This window comes from Squalius cephalus, assembly GCF_949319135.1.
Source record: "Squalius cephalus genome assembly, chromosome: 7".
NCBI classification, from domain to species: domain Eukaryota; kingdom Metazoa; phylum Chordata; class Actinopteri; order Cypriniformes; family Leuciscidae; genus Squalius; species Squalius cephalus.
In genome coordinates, this window is record NC_137128.1 from 42,079,056 (window position 1) to 42,094,624 (window position 15,569).

Below are 15,569 nucleotides of genomic sequence, written 5' to 3' on the forward strand. Positions count from 1 at the left end.
ATAGTCCAGCCTACGGGTGCCTGCGGGTCATAATGTAATCCCAGATGCCATATTGACTCTCTCGGGTCTGTGTGCGTGTGTGTGTGTGTTGAGCCCCTGAATGCGTGTCAGTGACGAGATTAATCACGCATATCCAGTGTGCCATCCATCTCTCACCCAAAGAAGGCGTGTCGTTTCCCAGGCAGTAACATCATCCAGCGGCTCTTTGTCCCTCTTCAGTGTGTGTGTGGCGTGCGTGTGTGTGTGTGTGTGTGTGTGTCAGTACCGGGCTGAGCTGCTCGAGTCATGGCGGCTGCGCCCGCGAACCCGCGCACCGGGAGCCCGAAAGCGCAGCTGCCGCCCTGCTATTACGAGGGATTCCTGGAGAAAAGAGGAGCGAAAGAGAAGGTGAGCGGTCATCATGACATGTCAAATACTTTATTTGATCATATCATCACGCGCAGCGGCATATGAGACGCATGGCACAGGCGTTATTACGCGCGTATTGTGTGGATATGGGCGAGGTTTGCCTGGATCAGCTGTCTAAATATTATCAGTTTGCCATGTCACCACTCAAATATTGATTCTGCATTTTAATTTAACATAAATAGATGAATGAGCTGACGTTGCTGCTGTGTGCCATGCGTTATGCCGCTGTCTGACAGCTCTATAAATCTCATAACTCATATTTGAGCTCTTATTTTTCCTGTTGGGTGCTTTAAATTCTCGGCAGCTGCTCTGGTAGTGGTAGTGGACACACCTTAATGCGGACCACATGCAGTCTAAAGTGTGGGATTAATATGATACAGCGTCATTTTCATATGAATCATCTAGCCTTCGTTCCCAGACACTAGCATCTCTTCGAATCACGTTATTATAATGGAGTTCAGTGTTTAACGATGTCAGTTGTCATTCAATACCACAGATTATTGAACATTCCAGTCTTTTGAGAGTCTTCATCAGTGGTGCATGACTCTTGCAGTGCACAGTTGTGGATTCTGTTTTCATGCAACTTTGACACACTAAAGTTACTAATCTGGTTAATAACTAGGCCTACTGCAGATTAGAAATGATTTACAAGCCAACCTTATTGTCAGTGCATAATGCACGTTTTAGTAAAGCAAGTAAATACTTTACAGAACAAGTGTTTGTTTAATTTCAGTGATTTACAAAATATGCTTTCTAGATGTAATTATTTTCCATTGGTCGATATTTTAATATAAGTATGTTTCATTTATTATATTTTGATGTCTCTAAAAAAAGTTTTTCAGAATATAAAAATGAAGGGATAACACTTTATTATAAGGTTCATTAGTTAACATTAGTTATATTTATATGTGTGTGTGTATATATATATATATATATATATATATATATACACATGTGCGTGCATATGTGTATATGTGTACACACAAATAAAATATTTGTTAAACTAAAATATAATATATTAGCGCTAAACTAAAATATTAAAAGTAAAAAAAAAAAATTAAAAAAGGTGACAAAGAGGGCCACATACACCATGCGTATATTCAGGAGGGAATATTCAGTGGGGTTCAGGTGCACAGTGTATGACGGGGGTGTGGAGGGGGGTGGGTCTCAGATTTAGGACAGCTGTGCTCCGGGTCGGCGTGTGTGCGTGTGTGTGTGTGTGTGTGAAACCCGTGCCCTGGGGAGCCATGAGCTGCCACTGAGATCAGGATTGAGCCAGACAGAGCAGAGAATTACAGACAGAAGAGTGGTAATCTATGCAGACATGACTGCCATTTGCTCCCCTGCCAGAGCATTACCACGTCAAAATTGTGTGTCAGAGCTCTGAATTGACATTTAACCATCCTGAGTCCAGAGAGAGATGATTTACTGTCACTTTTGTGTCTTTATATATATTGCAATAAAGTCAAATTGCTTTTGTTTTCTCTCTGTGCAGGTGGCTCGTCGTTTATGGACCTGTTTATGTGGAAACACGTTATACTTCTTCAACAACTCTAAGGACACACATGTGAGTGACACATTCAGGGGTTTGCTACCCATACAGATGTATACAATCCTCTATCAATCTGTGGCGCATTAGGAGAGATCTAGCAGGACATTTTCTGTAAATCCCCTTCGAGTCTAAAGTCCACGGTAACCTTATCATCTCCATAAGCGCTCTCAGCCGTGAGAGAGCAGATGGCAAGGAGGCAGACGAGTTTGATCAGACTCGACTTAATTGTGGTTTCAGTATTGATTTTCGCTCTGAACCCATCAGGATAGCAGTTTCAACCTCTATAACCTCAGTCAGGGATGGGAAGGTTAATCTAGAGGGAAAAAAGAGAAAGTGACATCCAAAGTATGCTGAAGAATCACCCTGTGTGGGAACTTAGGCTCATTGAATGTGATCATGAACTCGTGTGTTTATTCTTTGTGTGAAGAACAGACCCAAATTTAAGCCTTCATCTGCTGATCATACTTTAGGCAGACTCTTTTATCCAAAGTGTTGCATTGAAGGTTCACATTTGATCAGTTCTTGCTTTCCTTGGGATTCTGTTGTGTTATTCTGAGTTGTGTTTTTAATTTTAAAGGGATAGTTCACCTCAAAACGAAATGTTATTATTATTTCCTTGTTACCCTGAATGTTACTACCTTCATGCCATTCCAGACATGTATATCATTCTTCTTTGAAACACAAAATGAGATGTTAGGCAGAATTTCCGAGCTGGTGTTTTCCAGTAAACAATGACTAAAATTTGGGTCTGTTCTTCTCAGATGGATTCATACACCACTCTCTTATGGCTTCAGAAGCAGGGATGTGATTTTTACGTATTTTTATCATTTTTTTTATTTTTTTTATTTATAGTTCCATTTTTTCAACCTGAAAAGTGTTTGGGGAAACCCATATGGGGAAAGAAATTGCAGCATTTTTTAAAAATATTTCTTTAAAATAATTGACTCTATAATTAAAGCGCTATAGTTTAACATTTAAAAGCAAATAAATAAAGACAGCAATAAATATTAGTATTACAATTTACTGTTGTTCTGTATATATATATATGTATATTGATATATTTCTTTTTTAATTTTATAATTTAAATGATGTTGGAATATTCAACATAAAAATATTTTATTATTGTTTAAAAAGACAATTAAATCATTGACGTTAGGCATTCTGCCAAAAATCATCTTTTTGTGTTTCACAGAAGTCAAGTCTGGTTTGAAAAGGCATTTCTGGTTGAATTGTTCCTTTTAAATGTCGCTCTGTATGTGTGTGTTTTCTAAATAGTATGTAGAGAAGTTGGATCTGAGTGGGTTTGTGTCTCTGATCGATGACCCAAGTCGTGATAGGAATCTCGAAGCAGCCAGATTGAACCTCCGCATGAAGGATGGAGAAATCAAGCTCACTGTGAGTATCAAATGTCTGTCAGTACACACACATCTCGCTCCCCTCATGCTCTTAATCTCGGCTCACACCCACAGATCGCTCACAGATCTCTCACAGACCGCCTGATGTATTGGGGTGTAACGCATTATAAGAAATGCAAGTTATGTAATCAGATTACTTTTTTAAGTAACTAGAAAAGTAACGGATTACTTTTTTTTTAAATTTACAACAAAATATCTGAGTTACTTTTTCAAATAAGTAATGCATGACTTTGTTTTCACATTTATTGACTGACAGCTCTTCTGTCCCCATGTTGAGAGAAATCTGGAGTAAGTGCAGAGGCGTTGTGTGCGCTGTGTAAACATGATGGATATTGTAGTTCTAGACTAAATGTGAGCAGGCTTTCACTCATCTCACTTGCACAAATACAGATTCAGTATTCCTCAAAATGAATAAAAACAATGAAATGCAAAGAATATAATGCAAGCCTGCAATAATTTAATGTTAAATTACACATATACTTTGTATTTAATATCACTTTATTAACCAATGTCTTTGAAGCTGACCTCCAAGGATCCAATTCAACCATACTAAGCAAAAATGACTTCAGATAAACATTTTTAATTGCGGAAGTAAGAGTGTTGAACTTTTTCTCTTGTTTTTTCTCTTTTTTTTCTCTTTTCTTCTGCAATTCAGAATGGCAGCAGGCATGAATTTGCATTTCCTTCAGCCTGAGGCTTATTCATTTTTACTTTTGGTACTTTACATTTTCCAAAAATAGAACCTTTATTGTTGTTGTTGTTTTTTATTAAAAAACAAATATGCAAACCAAGGCCAGATGAGAAAATGTAACGCAAAAGTAACATAAAACATTACTTTCCATAAAAGGTAACTAATTAGTTGCTTTTTAGTTAACTACTGTTAACTAATTAGTTACTTTTTAGGGAGTAACCCAATATTGTAATGCATTACTTTTAAAAGTATCTTTCCCCAACACTGATTATACGCTAAGGGTGTGTTCACACTTGTAGTTTGGTTCTCTTGATTGTGGCCTATTGGTCCGGACCAAAAAATGAAATGATATATTTATTCCTGATTAGCTTAGCGAAATCTACATGAATCTTAACGAACCTAAAGATACAAAACAAAAAACACCCGGCTTTTATAACATATTTTGCGTCTGAACTTACCGAACATCCAAAACAATGCTGTGTGATGCGTATGATGGTATTTTTACCAGTTGAGAACTCATGAAGAGCTTATAAAATGTGTGGAGTCAAAACAGTGCCAGGAATTTTTTAGTTACACACACACACACACACACTGAGACGTGTTTCCGACACCTTTACTGAACTGTAATAGGCACCGTATCCTGATGATGAGATGAACCAGGTATGTTGTTTGAGCATTCTTTCCATTTTAAGGTCTTGTGACACCACGTCCTGTTTTTGGTTTGTTTAGGTGCTTTTGGTCCGTGTTGCTATCATATTTCAGTCGGGTCTCTGTCCACTTGTTCGGTGTGCACCAGGGATCGGATGGACACACTTATTCACATGAACCACACTAACAGAGCAATCGTTCCAGGGTTCGTTTTAATCCAACCAAAACCTGTCAAGTGTGAACACACTCTAAAATGACAAGCGCTTTCTTGAAACAATAAGCTTGGACTCTCTATGAGACAGTCATGCACGTCTCAATCCCATCACACTCTCCTAAATGAGCAAATGTGGGGTTTTCACTCTTTACAAACTTCTCCATACAGAATTTACATTTCGACAAGCTATAGAGAGTTTTGGTTTCATGGACCATTATTGTATTCTTGTTTATGCTCAGCACATCTGATGCCAGTAATAACACTTCCAGGCAGATCCGGGTCATATTATGGTCAGGTCAAGACTGAACAGCACTTACTGTACAGCGTAGGATCACTATCAGACGTTGAATGTACTGTAGTCTTTGCTCAGGAAACTGTTGGTTTACTTTGCGTTGGGAATGAGGGTTGATCAGAGGTCTGCTAGAGAGATTGTTAAGAGATTACCAACAGAAAGAGGCTGAAAAACACTTTCCCCGACATTGACTATCACTGTACTTTGATACTTCCTCTTACAAAGCCAATACGCAGCCCTTCCACACCTCAAAGAAATGCATAAATAAAAGTTCTGTGAAAATGTAATTCACAAATACTAATGTGTTGTAGTTTTCCTCATTTGTAAGTCATCTTGGATAATCAATATAATGGAGATCTAATTGGTTGTGAGATACTATATGACTGTAATGCAATGCGATAGTGTAAGGAAATATTTGCATTGATTTATAGTTAATAATATAATTAATGCCAGTATGTCTCTCTCTTTCCTCTTAGGCACCAAATCTCGAGGCGCGTGAGCTGTGGAAAGGATTTCTCTACTCTGTCGTAGATGTGAGTTCAATCAAATTTTTTTTATAACAGATGTTAACATGTATTCTTTAGTGGGAATGCTGGCTTAACGCTAGTGGATTTTGTAGTGCTATTGTGTGCATGTCAATAAACACTTACAGCTCCTCCTGCAGAACAATGAATTTTGATCAGACTTTTTTTTTGCACGCAGTCTTGAATAATATTGCTGTTCTGAGCTGGTTAAGATCTGAGACCTTTGAACTGCAGGAGGCTTTGAGATTTATGACCAGTTTCCAAGAATACAGCTGATACTGTTGCTTCTTTCAGTTTGGGAAGAATTTGGTCGACCATTATGTATTTTTTAATGGCTGAATATCTGATATCTAGATCGTTTATTACGTGTTTGGGGTGGTGAGATTATTTTATTTTTTCAGAAAGAAAGAAAGAAATTAATACTTTTATTCAGAATCAGCAGGGATGCATTCAGTTGGACAAAAGTGACAATAAAGACATTTTTAATGTTACAAAATTTAAGAAAATGTATCAAGGTTTTCACCAAAATATTAAGCAGCACAAATGCACGTGTCAACATTGATAATAATAATAATAATAATAATAATACATGTTTCTTGAGCATTAAATCAGCATTTTAGAATGATTTCTGAAAGATAATGTAACAATTGACACTTGACAAAATGTTCTGTTAATCAGATAGTTGGACACTGTTATCAGCTAATAGCGATAATCTCCAAATGACCAAATATGAATTGTCTTGATGTAGTGTTCTTTCATCATTGTGATGTGTGTTTAATAATTAAACCACTTTATTTGGACTTCAGACAATCAATAGAGTTGATGTAACAAAAGCCTTTCAGGAAAATAAAAAGTAGGATTATGGGCTATTCTAGATATTAGATTATTTTAGACTATCGAGACTTCAAATTAATATTGTTGAAAGATTGTCTTAATAACTTAAATGTTTATCAGAATTTCATTTAATATAATCTGCTTTATAATTAAGGGTGTGTTCACACTTGGCCGGTTTGGTTCGATAGAAATAAACTCTGGTGTGATAACTCTGTTAGTGGTTCATTTGAATTGAACAAGCAGACTGAGACCTCTGAAAAGGCACACAGCATTCTTTTGGATGTTCGGTAAGAATTGTGGCAAAATATACATCATACACACTGTTTTTTTTGGGGGGGTGGGGGGTGGGTGGGTTTGTATCTTTAGGTTCGGTGTTAAAAATGACCGAGTGACTGAGTGAACCAGAATGTATCACTTTCTTTTTTGGACCAAAATAACCAAGAGAATCGAATTACTAGTGTGAACACACCCTCGAACAGTTTTAGTTGGATGTTAGTCATGCAATAAAGTAAATGTGCCATGATCAGGTCTTATAAAAAGTATGTATCACCGTCAAATCCACTGGCTTTACATCAGTCCCGTCTAATACAACACCCTGAAACACCTCCCACTTGTTTCTTGAGTGATTCTGTTCACATGTTTTCATAGATAAAGGGATCAGAGTCCCCGTGCACTATGGCCGGTGTATTTAACCGTGCAAATTAGAGTGACACATGCTGTGCGTTTGATTCCAGCTGGCCGTGCCCACGACTCTCACCCTCCTGCCCGGGCAGCTGCACATGCTGAAGGAAGTCGTGGAGAAAGAAAAAATGCGCCGAAAGGCACGTGCGTCTTCCAGAGCCCCCTCATCCCCCCTCTCGCTCCCGCTGGTGGGGGAAATACCTGCGTGAGTCTCTGTTTATCTGAGCGAGTGTGTTTGTGGAGAGGGTCTGAGATGACATTCTTGAACGTCTCTGTGTTTATCCATTGCTAAAACATCAGTTACTATTGCCCTTATAGTGTTACTTTTCTTAACGATTTTTGCCTACGTGATAAAAACCGGCAAAAATATTTCATAGATTTAACACTGTGACCTAGCCAGCGATAAAAATAAACAATAAAAACGATCTCTTCCGTGTGATTCTTATTTTACATGGCATTTCTCAGAACTACAAAATGCAGCCAAACTAGACGTTTTAGTGTTTATACAGTGTTTTATATCAGTATGTTTTATGAGGTATATATGCGGTGTGGTTGATGTGTTATTCATAACTTCTCATCAATTGCCATTCTGTATTTGCTATTGCCGTTAACATGTTCTTGTTAGAAGTGACACTAAGGTTACTAAGGTTTCAGTTCTTATTACGCATTACAAAAATCTTTCTTATTTTTGTACTTTATTTTTAGCCTTTCTAGGCATTTTTAGACTTGATATTGTTGACAGGAATTGGATTAAAAGCACAAACCTTTAGCAAAATCTACTTATTTAACCGATGTGAATAATGTCATTCTTAGTGGATACTTGAGACAAATATGTTCTTGTGTGTGTTATTTGTCAGGTGTTTCAGGCCTGTGTCTCGAACTGAAGCTGAGGTGCTGTTAGAAAGACATCCGGACTGTGGGAACATGCTTCTCAGACCGGGCCGGGATGGATCTTCGCTCGCTGTCACCACACGACAAGACCTGAACGGGTAAAAACACTGAAACTCTCTCTCTTATTATTTATTACTGACCTTAACCTACAAAAATGCACTTGTTCTAAGCGCTGTTCTAAACTTAGTAAGCCTCCTTGCTGTCTACTGTTTACATTGGCCTGTGACTTATAAAGCAGCATCCTAAACCAGATGGAACATCATAAGTGAATTATTAGAGATATTTATAAACAGCAGTTCTGCACACTACACAAATAGTGCTCGTGAAGTGTAGCGCACAGGAGACGGGACGCTTAATTCCAATGGAGCATAAAATATACAAAGCATTTCCACATATCAGTGGAAAAACATTCACTACTGAATGAATTATAGTTGACATTATTTGACCTAATATGGCATCTTGAATTTGTTCTCGAAAATCCTGTAGTGCAATGTTTTCTTGAGACCGTTTCATTATAAGTGGCCATTGTGACATAATCACTGGATTTCATGACGTCCTAAATAGACATTTTCCCTGTTTGTTCATTATGACATCATTAATTTCACTGGATTCATTTATGTCATCATAAAGGGCCATCATGGCGACCACTGAATTTCATTATGAACTCATAAATGGACATTATTACTGAATTTTCCCTTGGTTTGTTTATTTTGATGTCATCACTGGATTTTATGATGTCCTCATACTCATAGGACTGCACGTACTTTATACGTCAATGTGTGCTTGTCATTTAGTGAATGCATTTATCCAGATCAATATACAGTACAACCGGTCTATTTTCACTCCAGTTTCACTAGACTAAGTAAGTGTGTGTGTGTGTATGTGTGTGTGACAATCACTGGAATTGCACTTAAATTCAATGGATTCATTCACTATGACAATGGATCAGTGTTACTTTAGTATCATTTATTTAATAATATTGTGTTTAATAATATTTAGATTTAGCTTTTATTTTTTTATTTTCAGTTTTCATTTTAAATTTAGTTTGTTTTAGTAATTTTGTTATGGGCTTTTTGAATTATGTTACAGTTTTAGTCATTTTAGTACTACAACTTATTTTAGATTTTGCCAAGACAACATTTCTAAGTTTTTCATTTAATTATCTATATTTTATTTTATTTCAGCTTTTTTTTTTCAATTAACAAAAATGTTATTTATTTGCAGTGTCAGACTCAGTTAACAAACACACTGTCATTATAAACGGCCTAATAGGATTGAAGTCGGCTCACTAGCGTTTCCAACAGAGCCGTTGTGTTGTTTTCTTTTTCAGATCAGTGTTCAGGCATTACAGAGTGACACAGAAGCAGCAGGGGGGTTACATCATCGACGTGGAAAACCCAGTATGTGCAAATGACTTTCTTAATTAAGGGAAAACATCCACCTTGGGGAAATCTCACTCCTCTTATTTTTTGGCCTCTTCCTCCAGATCCCCTGTCCCACACTGCATGATGTCATCAATGCACTCGTGGAAAAAACGGCCGGGACTCTTCAGCCCTTCATATTAGAGGAGCCCTATGAGGAGAACATCAGTATGTCACAAACACGATGTTAAACTGGGCCATAAAATGACACTTAGTTTGCTTGGCACTGAACTCATCATGTGAATTTCCTTTCCCTGTAGCGTTTGTGTCATCCAACGATGAGAATGGAGAGCGAACCCTGCACTGTGCTCCCGCTGGACCTCTCTCTCGAGCTCCGTCACTGCCCCGTAAACAAGGTACCACACATCTCGTGCTTCACACAACGACATCTGCTGCTGTTTAGGTCATAAGCCACGGGTTCAAACCCAACGTGTTATTATCCAGATATTTTTGGGCACTTTTATGATAAATAATTTGTTATATCAGCTTCAATGCTCCTGCCAAACAACATGCAGGAACAGTTGCACTTGGATGCTGTGGTGACTCTTGCTGTGCAAGTATGAAACAAGTCTCAATCTGTGTGTCTGAGCAATTTGTGGCTTGTAGGAATTGCATTACACTGTGAAAAGATTAAGAAAATGCTGGCTATGTTTGAACACTAGATCTAGGACTGCACATACTTTATATGTCAATGTGTGCTTGTCATTTAGTGAATGCTTTTATCCAGATCAATATACAGTACAACCGGTCTATTTTCACTCCATATTCTCTTGACTAAGTGAGAGTACATTTACGCATTTGGCAGATGCTTTTATCCAAAGCAACTTACATTGCATTTCAAGGTACACATTTACATTCTTATCAGTTCTTGCTTTCCCTGGGAATCAAACCCATGACCTTGGCGTTGCAAGCACCAACACTCTACTGTTTGAGCTACAGGAAAGCTGATGTGAGAATGTGTGTTCGTTCAGTAGGTACAGACAGATGGACGCTGCGGTCACAGACGAGATCTCCCAGTCCCTCACAACGATCCTTTTCCCCTTCTGGCTCTCCGTCCAACTCCATGAGAAGGCTGGTTCTGTCTCCCTCACCTCTCTCTCAGAGTAAGAGCCCAAGGCACTTTTAACCCCTCCAATGAACTTGTTTTGGGTTCTGAATTGTATTGTATTTTTTTTATAAATTGACTTAGTAAGAAACAATATCAATAATATGAAATAATCTCAATAATATAATTATTATAACAATTAGTATTAGTATTATTATTTAGTTTTTTTTTTTATTATATTTGTATGTGTGTATATATATATATATATATATATATATATATATATATATATATATATATATATATATATATATAATTTATTTAATTACACGCTACAGTTCAAAGGTTTGAGGATATGATTTATTTTATTTTATTCAACAAGGATACATTAAATTGATCAGAAATGACAGTAAAGAGATTTATTAACACAACATTTCTATTTCAAATAAATGTCGTCTTTTGAACTTTCTGTTCATCAAAGAATTGTAATATATTTGATGGCTTCCAAAAGACGGTTTTCAACATAATAACAAGAAATGTTTCTTTAGAAAGAAATTGACACTGAAGACTGGAGTAATGATGCTGAACATTCAGCTTTGATCACTAAATTATATTTGAAAACATATTGAAACAGAAAACAGTTCTTTTAAATTGTAATATTTTTTCACAATATTACTGTTTTACTGTATTTTGATCAATAAAAATGCAGCCTCTGTGAGCTTAAGAGACTTCCTACCTAAAGCATTTAAAAAAAAAATCTTCATCAGCATTTAAAAAAAAAAAAAAACAGACATCAAACTTTTGAACAGTAGTGTATATTTTTTCCCCTATGTGCGTTAGATTCTCTGGGACCCCAAACATACAGAAAGTAAAATCAGTCTTAACAGAACATGATGGTTAAAATATGACTGGATATTTAATATATGACTAGGAAATTCTCTTCCCTTCAGGCCTCACAGACGAGCTTAAACAGAAGCTGGAGAAGAGACGGACTAGTCAAGATTGATTTCCTCCCCGTTTCTGCCCACCCTTCGCCGTCTCAATCTTCCAGTGCCTTCCAATAAAGACTGATGTCCTGTTGAAGGAACAAGGACTCCCTGTAATCAACATTCTTCCCTCAGCGTGACTTAAACAATGCCACTTTATTTGACTTTATTAATAACACGAGAGCCGAAGTCCACCAGCTTGTCCTGCCTCATGATAAGGCCGTCACACAATGTCGCGTGTTCCTTTGAGATTACAGAAAATTAAAAAGGGAAAATCTGAGCCAATATTCTTTATATCTTTCTCTCTCTCTCTCTCTCTCTCTGTTTAATTAATAAGACCTTTACACTCAGGTTTGTAATGACAAAACCATGAGTCAAGAGGACATTGCCACACATTTAGGAAAGAAGCACATCAAACTGGTCTTACTAAAGGACTTAATATATCTGGTTTCAATCAAGCACTAACTGTGAACTGGATCTATATGCTCAGATGAATGTGAAAATGGTGTTGTTCGGGGCAGGGTCCAAAATTAACACGTCCCATTACCAAATGCACATATAAAATGGGCAAATATACATTTATGCTTTTGGCTGAGGCTTTTATCCAAAGCGACTTGCATTAAAGATATAGGCCTAAATTGAATCAGTTCATGCATTCCCTGGGAATCAAACTCATGACATTGGCATTGCTAGCACTGTTTGATCTTCAGTAATGGAAATAAAAACAGAAATATGAACATAATACATTTTTTAAATCGAATTGTAAAACTGACCCACACTGACTTGACATGCAGTGCTGAAAATAATACAAAAAAAAAAAGATATGGACAGTAAGAAATATGGCCTTAAATTTTGAGAGGAGTGGCAAAAGTTAATGTTTGACCCTGCTTCCCGGTGTCTCTGTAGTGTCTCTGTATAGTGTCATGTTTTGAAATTTGAATGACGCTTTTTTTGGACACATTTGCAGGAGAAGCACCCCGTAGGCCTATGAGGCAGGGTTTTGCTAAAAAAAAATGGTATTTGAATATAAAGGACAATTCAGCCTTCTAGAAGTGAGTATGGTTTGTAAGCGTTTAGGGATAGGTTGTGAAATGGTTGCATTTGTGTTCCTGATTAACTTACTGTCATTATCGGTTTTATGAACATGCATGGTGCTACTGTGACTTTGTAGATATCTGTTTTCATGTGATGTTAAAATCATTTCTTGTTATTTATAACTGTGATATTTATGGGAATTAAAGGGACGGTTTTATAGAATTCATCCGCTGTTATAGTTTTACATTCGACTAACATTACATTGACTGGGTGTTCTTTGTGCGCGGCATTATTTAATTTCAACGCCGGTTAGAAGCAGCTCATTGCCGCCATCTTGCCACTGAAAACGGTACTAACAGTTCTGACAAAAAGGAGGACTTCAGCGTTCATTGGTGAGGATAAACCTTTCGATGCATTACTAGAATTTCAAGAGCGTCTAGTTAAGCATGAGTAAAGACATTTGCAAAAGAACTTGATCAAACGAAAGCGTTGTTCCTGGGATAAATGTTTCTAATGGATTACTTTTAGAGGACACTTAACTAACTTACTAACGTTATACAAGTAACAGTTAAATGATAAAACACCTCAAACCCAGATTAATATCTCATGTCCGTGTATTTATTTGATATAGCCGGTTATTTACGAAATCGCCCAGTTAGGGTTTATGACTGACCACCAGGAGGCGTCATTAACTAACTTCTATCTCATCAATTTCGTTCCCTTCAAAGTTTCTAACTCATAGTCACAAATGTTATTGTATTGATTCAACTGTTAGTTGTAGTTGGAAAAATAAAGTTATTCTGATTCAAGATTACCATGGAACATGATTGAAAATAATAATAATAATGATGATGTGCACAGCCACAGATAAATCATTTAGAATAAACACCTACGGTTATATTTAACACTGAACAAGGGATTCAGATAATGTCAGTTGTTAAAAGGTTAACAAAATACTTATAAAAACGATATTGCAATATCAGTGTTGATTCGATTTGCAAAATGGACACAACATATGATTCAGCTTTGATGTTGATTCACCCGCGAGTAAACGCTGAAATGACTGCTGGATAAGATTTCGTGTAGCCACAGGTTTTACTTGTGAGGGCCAGATTTTAACATTTCCTCATAAGTAAAACTGCTTTTAGTTTTAGTTGTTTGAAATGCTTAATAAGTTTGCATTAAGTTTTATGAAATTATGCATGACACCCCTAAAACTGACATCACCAGGTTGCAGTATGGTTTAGTAGGTATAATGACCTCTATATTAAAATAATTTTGTCTGTGAGATGTTAGTGAGATAATGAATATATGCAAGCTAAAAAACCTGATCCAACATACAGTGCCAACAGAACAAGTTCATCCGGATTATGTCAAGTTATTGTGAACATTCAAATTGAAACAAGTTGTCATTACGAACATTAAAAACAGTTTGGATTAAAGCACAAGTTCCGATGACTCTTACAAAGATGCTGAGGTGAGATCATACGTCTTGTTTTTTCTTCAGTATATGAATGAAAAAATGTGTTTTGAAACTGTTGTATATCTGAGAAAATCAAAACATTGGTTTCCCTTTTATTTTCTACAGCAGCAAACTTGGTTTTCTTGAAAATCATATCTTTGAAAGCACAATACAGGCTCTCCTACAATCCTCTTTTTTTTAACACACTCACACACACACACTCACGCTGACACTTGTAGTGACTTGTTGAGATTGAAGAGCTTCTAAAAGCATGTTTTTCTCGCTCTTTTCTCTCCAGCAGAAGAATGCCTTTGACTCCACACTGCAGGATCTGAGCAGTTTAATGCTCTTTCACACAGAGCAGCAGACACCATGAGCTCCATTCACTGCAGAACTACGACTCGCAACACACTTTCTGCTGTCTCTGACACTTAGACCACATTGATTTGTGTTCTATGGGAGGACTGGAGCAGTGTTTGTGTGTGTGTGAAGAGGAGCCACTCATGAGAGCACAGGAGGAGAACTGAGAGACTAACTGAGAATTTGGTTGCATGGTGAGTTGATGCTTATACACATTTCTCAGTAATTGCCACAAAACTTATTTTGAGAGGAACTGAGACCAAAACTGTTATGTACGGGAAATTGCTGATTTGTTTACACTTGTGTAAGAGGGAACTATATAGGCTATAGCTTTATTTAAAGTTTTATTTAAGTTTTAGTTCTAGTTAACAACAATAATATGAATAGCTCTGTACAGTACTTAAAAGAATACCATGATATTACCATCATGGTATTGTCCAAAAATGGTATTTGAATGGAAATACTATGATGCAATTTGATAGGTTTGTCTACATTCTGTTCATAAAGAAGCTTTATATAATTGTAAAGTATACAAATTTTTTAATATGCAGATTCAAATCAACTGCATTTATAGGCCAATTCCCAAAAGGTGTAAACACTGTGGGTCTGTCATGCTATCAAAGCATTGCAGTGTTGTCTCAACCATTGGTGTGAGTTTTGGGGCGGGGCGACCTTTGTTTGTCTGAACAATGGCAGAGACGGGGAAATACTTGGGGAAACCTGTTTGAAACGGGTTAAGGTTAAAAGTCCATAGATATCGCCGTCATGTTGTTAACACTAGCGGATACGATGAGGCCTTTTTCTCTGTTTGTTCATGTGACATTCGACAAAGCCTATAGGATTTTTCCATTGGCATATTTGGAACAGAATGAAAATCTTTTTGATGAAATCTGAGAGATTTCTGTCCCTCCCTATACAGCTACACAACTACCACTTTGACGCTTCAAAAAGTTAAAAAAGAGATCATAAAACGTATCCATAAGAATTGAGCGGTTTAGTCCAAATTTTCTCAAGGGACAATCACTTTATATGATGATCAGATTTAATTTAGGCTTTTATTCACATATGAACAATCATCAACACACACATCAGTTGTGGTAAACAGAAGCT

The 15,569-nt window shown here is 36.9% G+C and overlaps 2 protein-coding genes across 6 annotated transcripts in view; both read left to right on the forward strand.

Annotated features, from left to right (window-relative positions):
- On the forward strand, positions 1-12,856 carry stap2a (signal transducing adaptor family member 2a). Its single transcript, XM_079877687.1, has 11 exons — positions 1-387; positions 1,904-1,975; positions 3,236-3,355; positions 5,697-5,753; positions 7,313-7,464; positions 8,117-8,248; positions 9,481-9,550; positions 9,637-9,739; positions 9,832-9,927; positions 10,543-10,674; positions 11,567-12,856. The coding sequence occupies exons 1-11, from the start codon at positions 286-288 to the stop codon at positions 11,620-11,622; spliced, it is 1,092 nt and encodes a 363-aa protein (XP_079733813.1). The 5' UTR covers positions 1-285; the 3' UTR covers positions 11,623-12,856.
- Positions 12,526-15,569, forward strand: part of sema4e (semaphorin 4e) — a 15,503-nt gene continuing 12,459 nt past the window's right edge. The window contains exons 1-2 of one of the 5 annotated variants that reach the window (XM_079877674.1): positions 12,526-12,654; positions 14,398-14,653. The gene's annotated coding sequence lies outside the window, so the exon portion shown is untranslated. Of the gene's footprint in view, positions 12,655-12,956; positions 13,030-14,099; positions 14,115-14,397; positions 14,654-15,569 lie in introns of those variants that run through there. The other 4 variants (XM_079877675.1, XM_079877673.1, XM_079877672.1 and 1 more) reach the window with 4 other exon arrangements.

Bases quoted from the DNA above. Each gene is read 5' to 3' on its own strand.
- stap2a (XM_079877687.1), top strand. From the start codon at position 286: ATGGCGGCTGCGCCCGCGAACCCGCGCACCGGGAGCCCGAAAGCGCAG. The intron at 7,465-8,116 runs GTGAGTCTCTGT...GTTATTTGTCAG, and splicing joins CTGGTGGGGGAAATACCTGC to GTGTTTCAGGCCTGTGTCTC. The intron at 10,675-11,566 runs GTAAGAGCCCAA...TCTTCCCTTCAG, and splicing joins TCCCTCACCTCTCTCTCAGA to GCCTCACAGACGAGCTTAAA.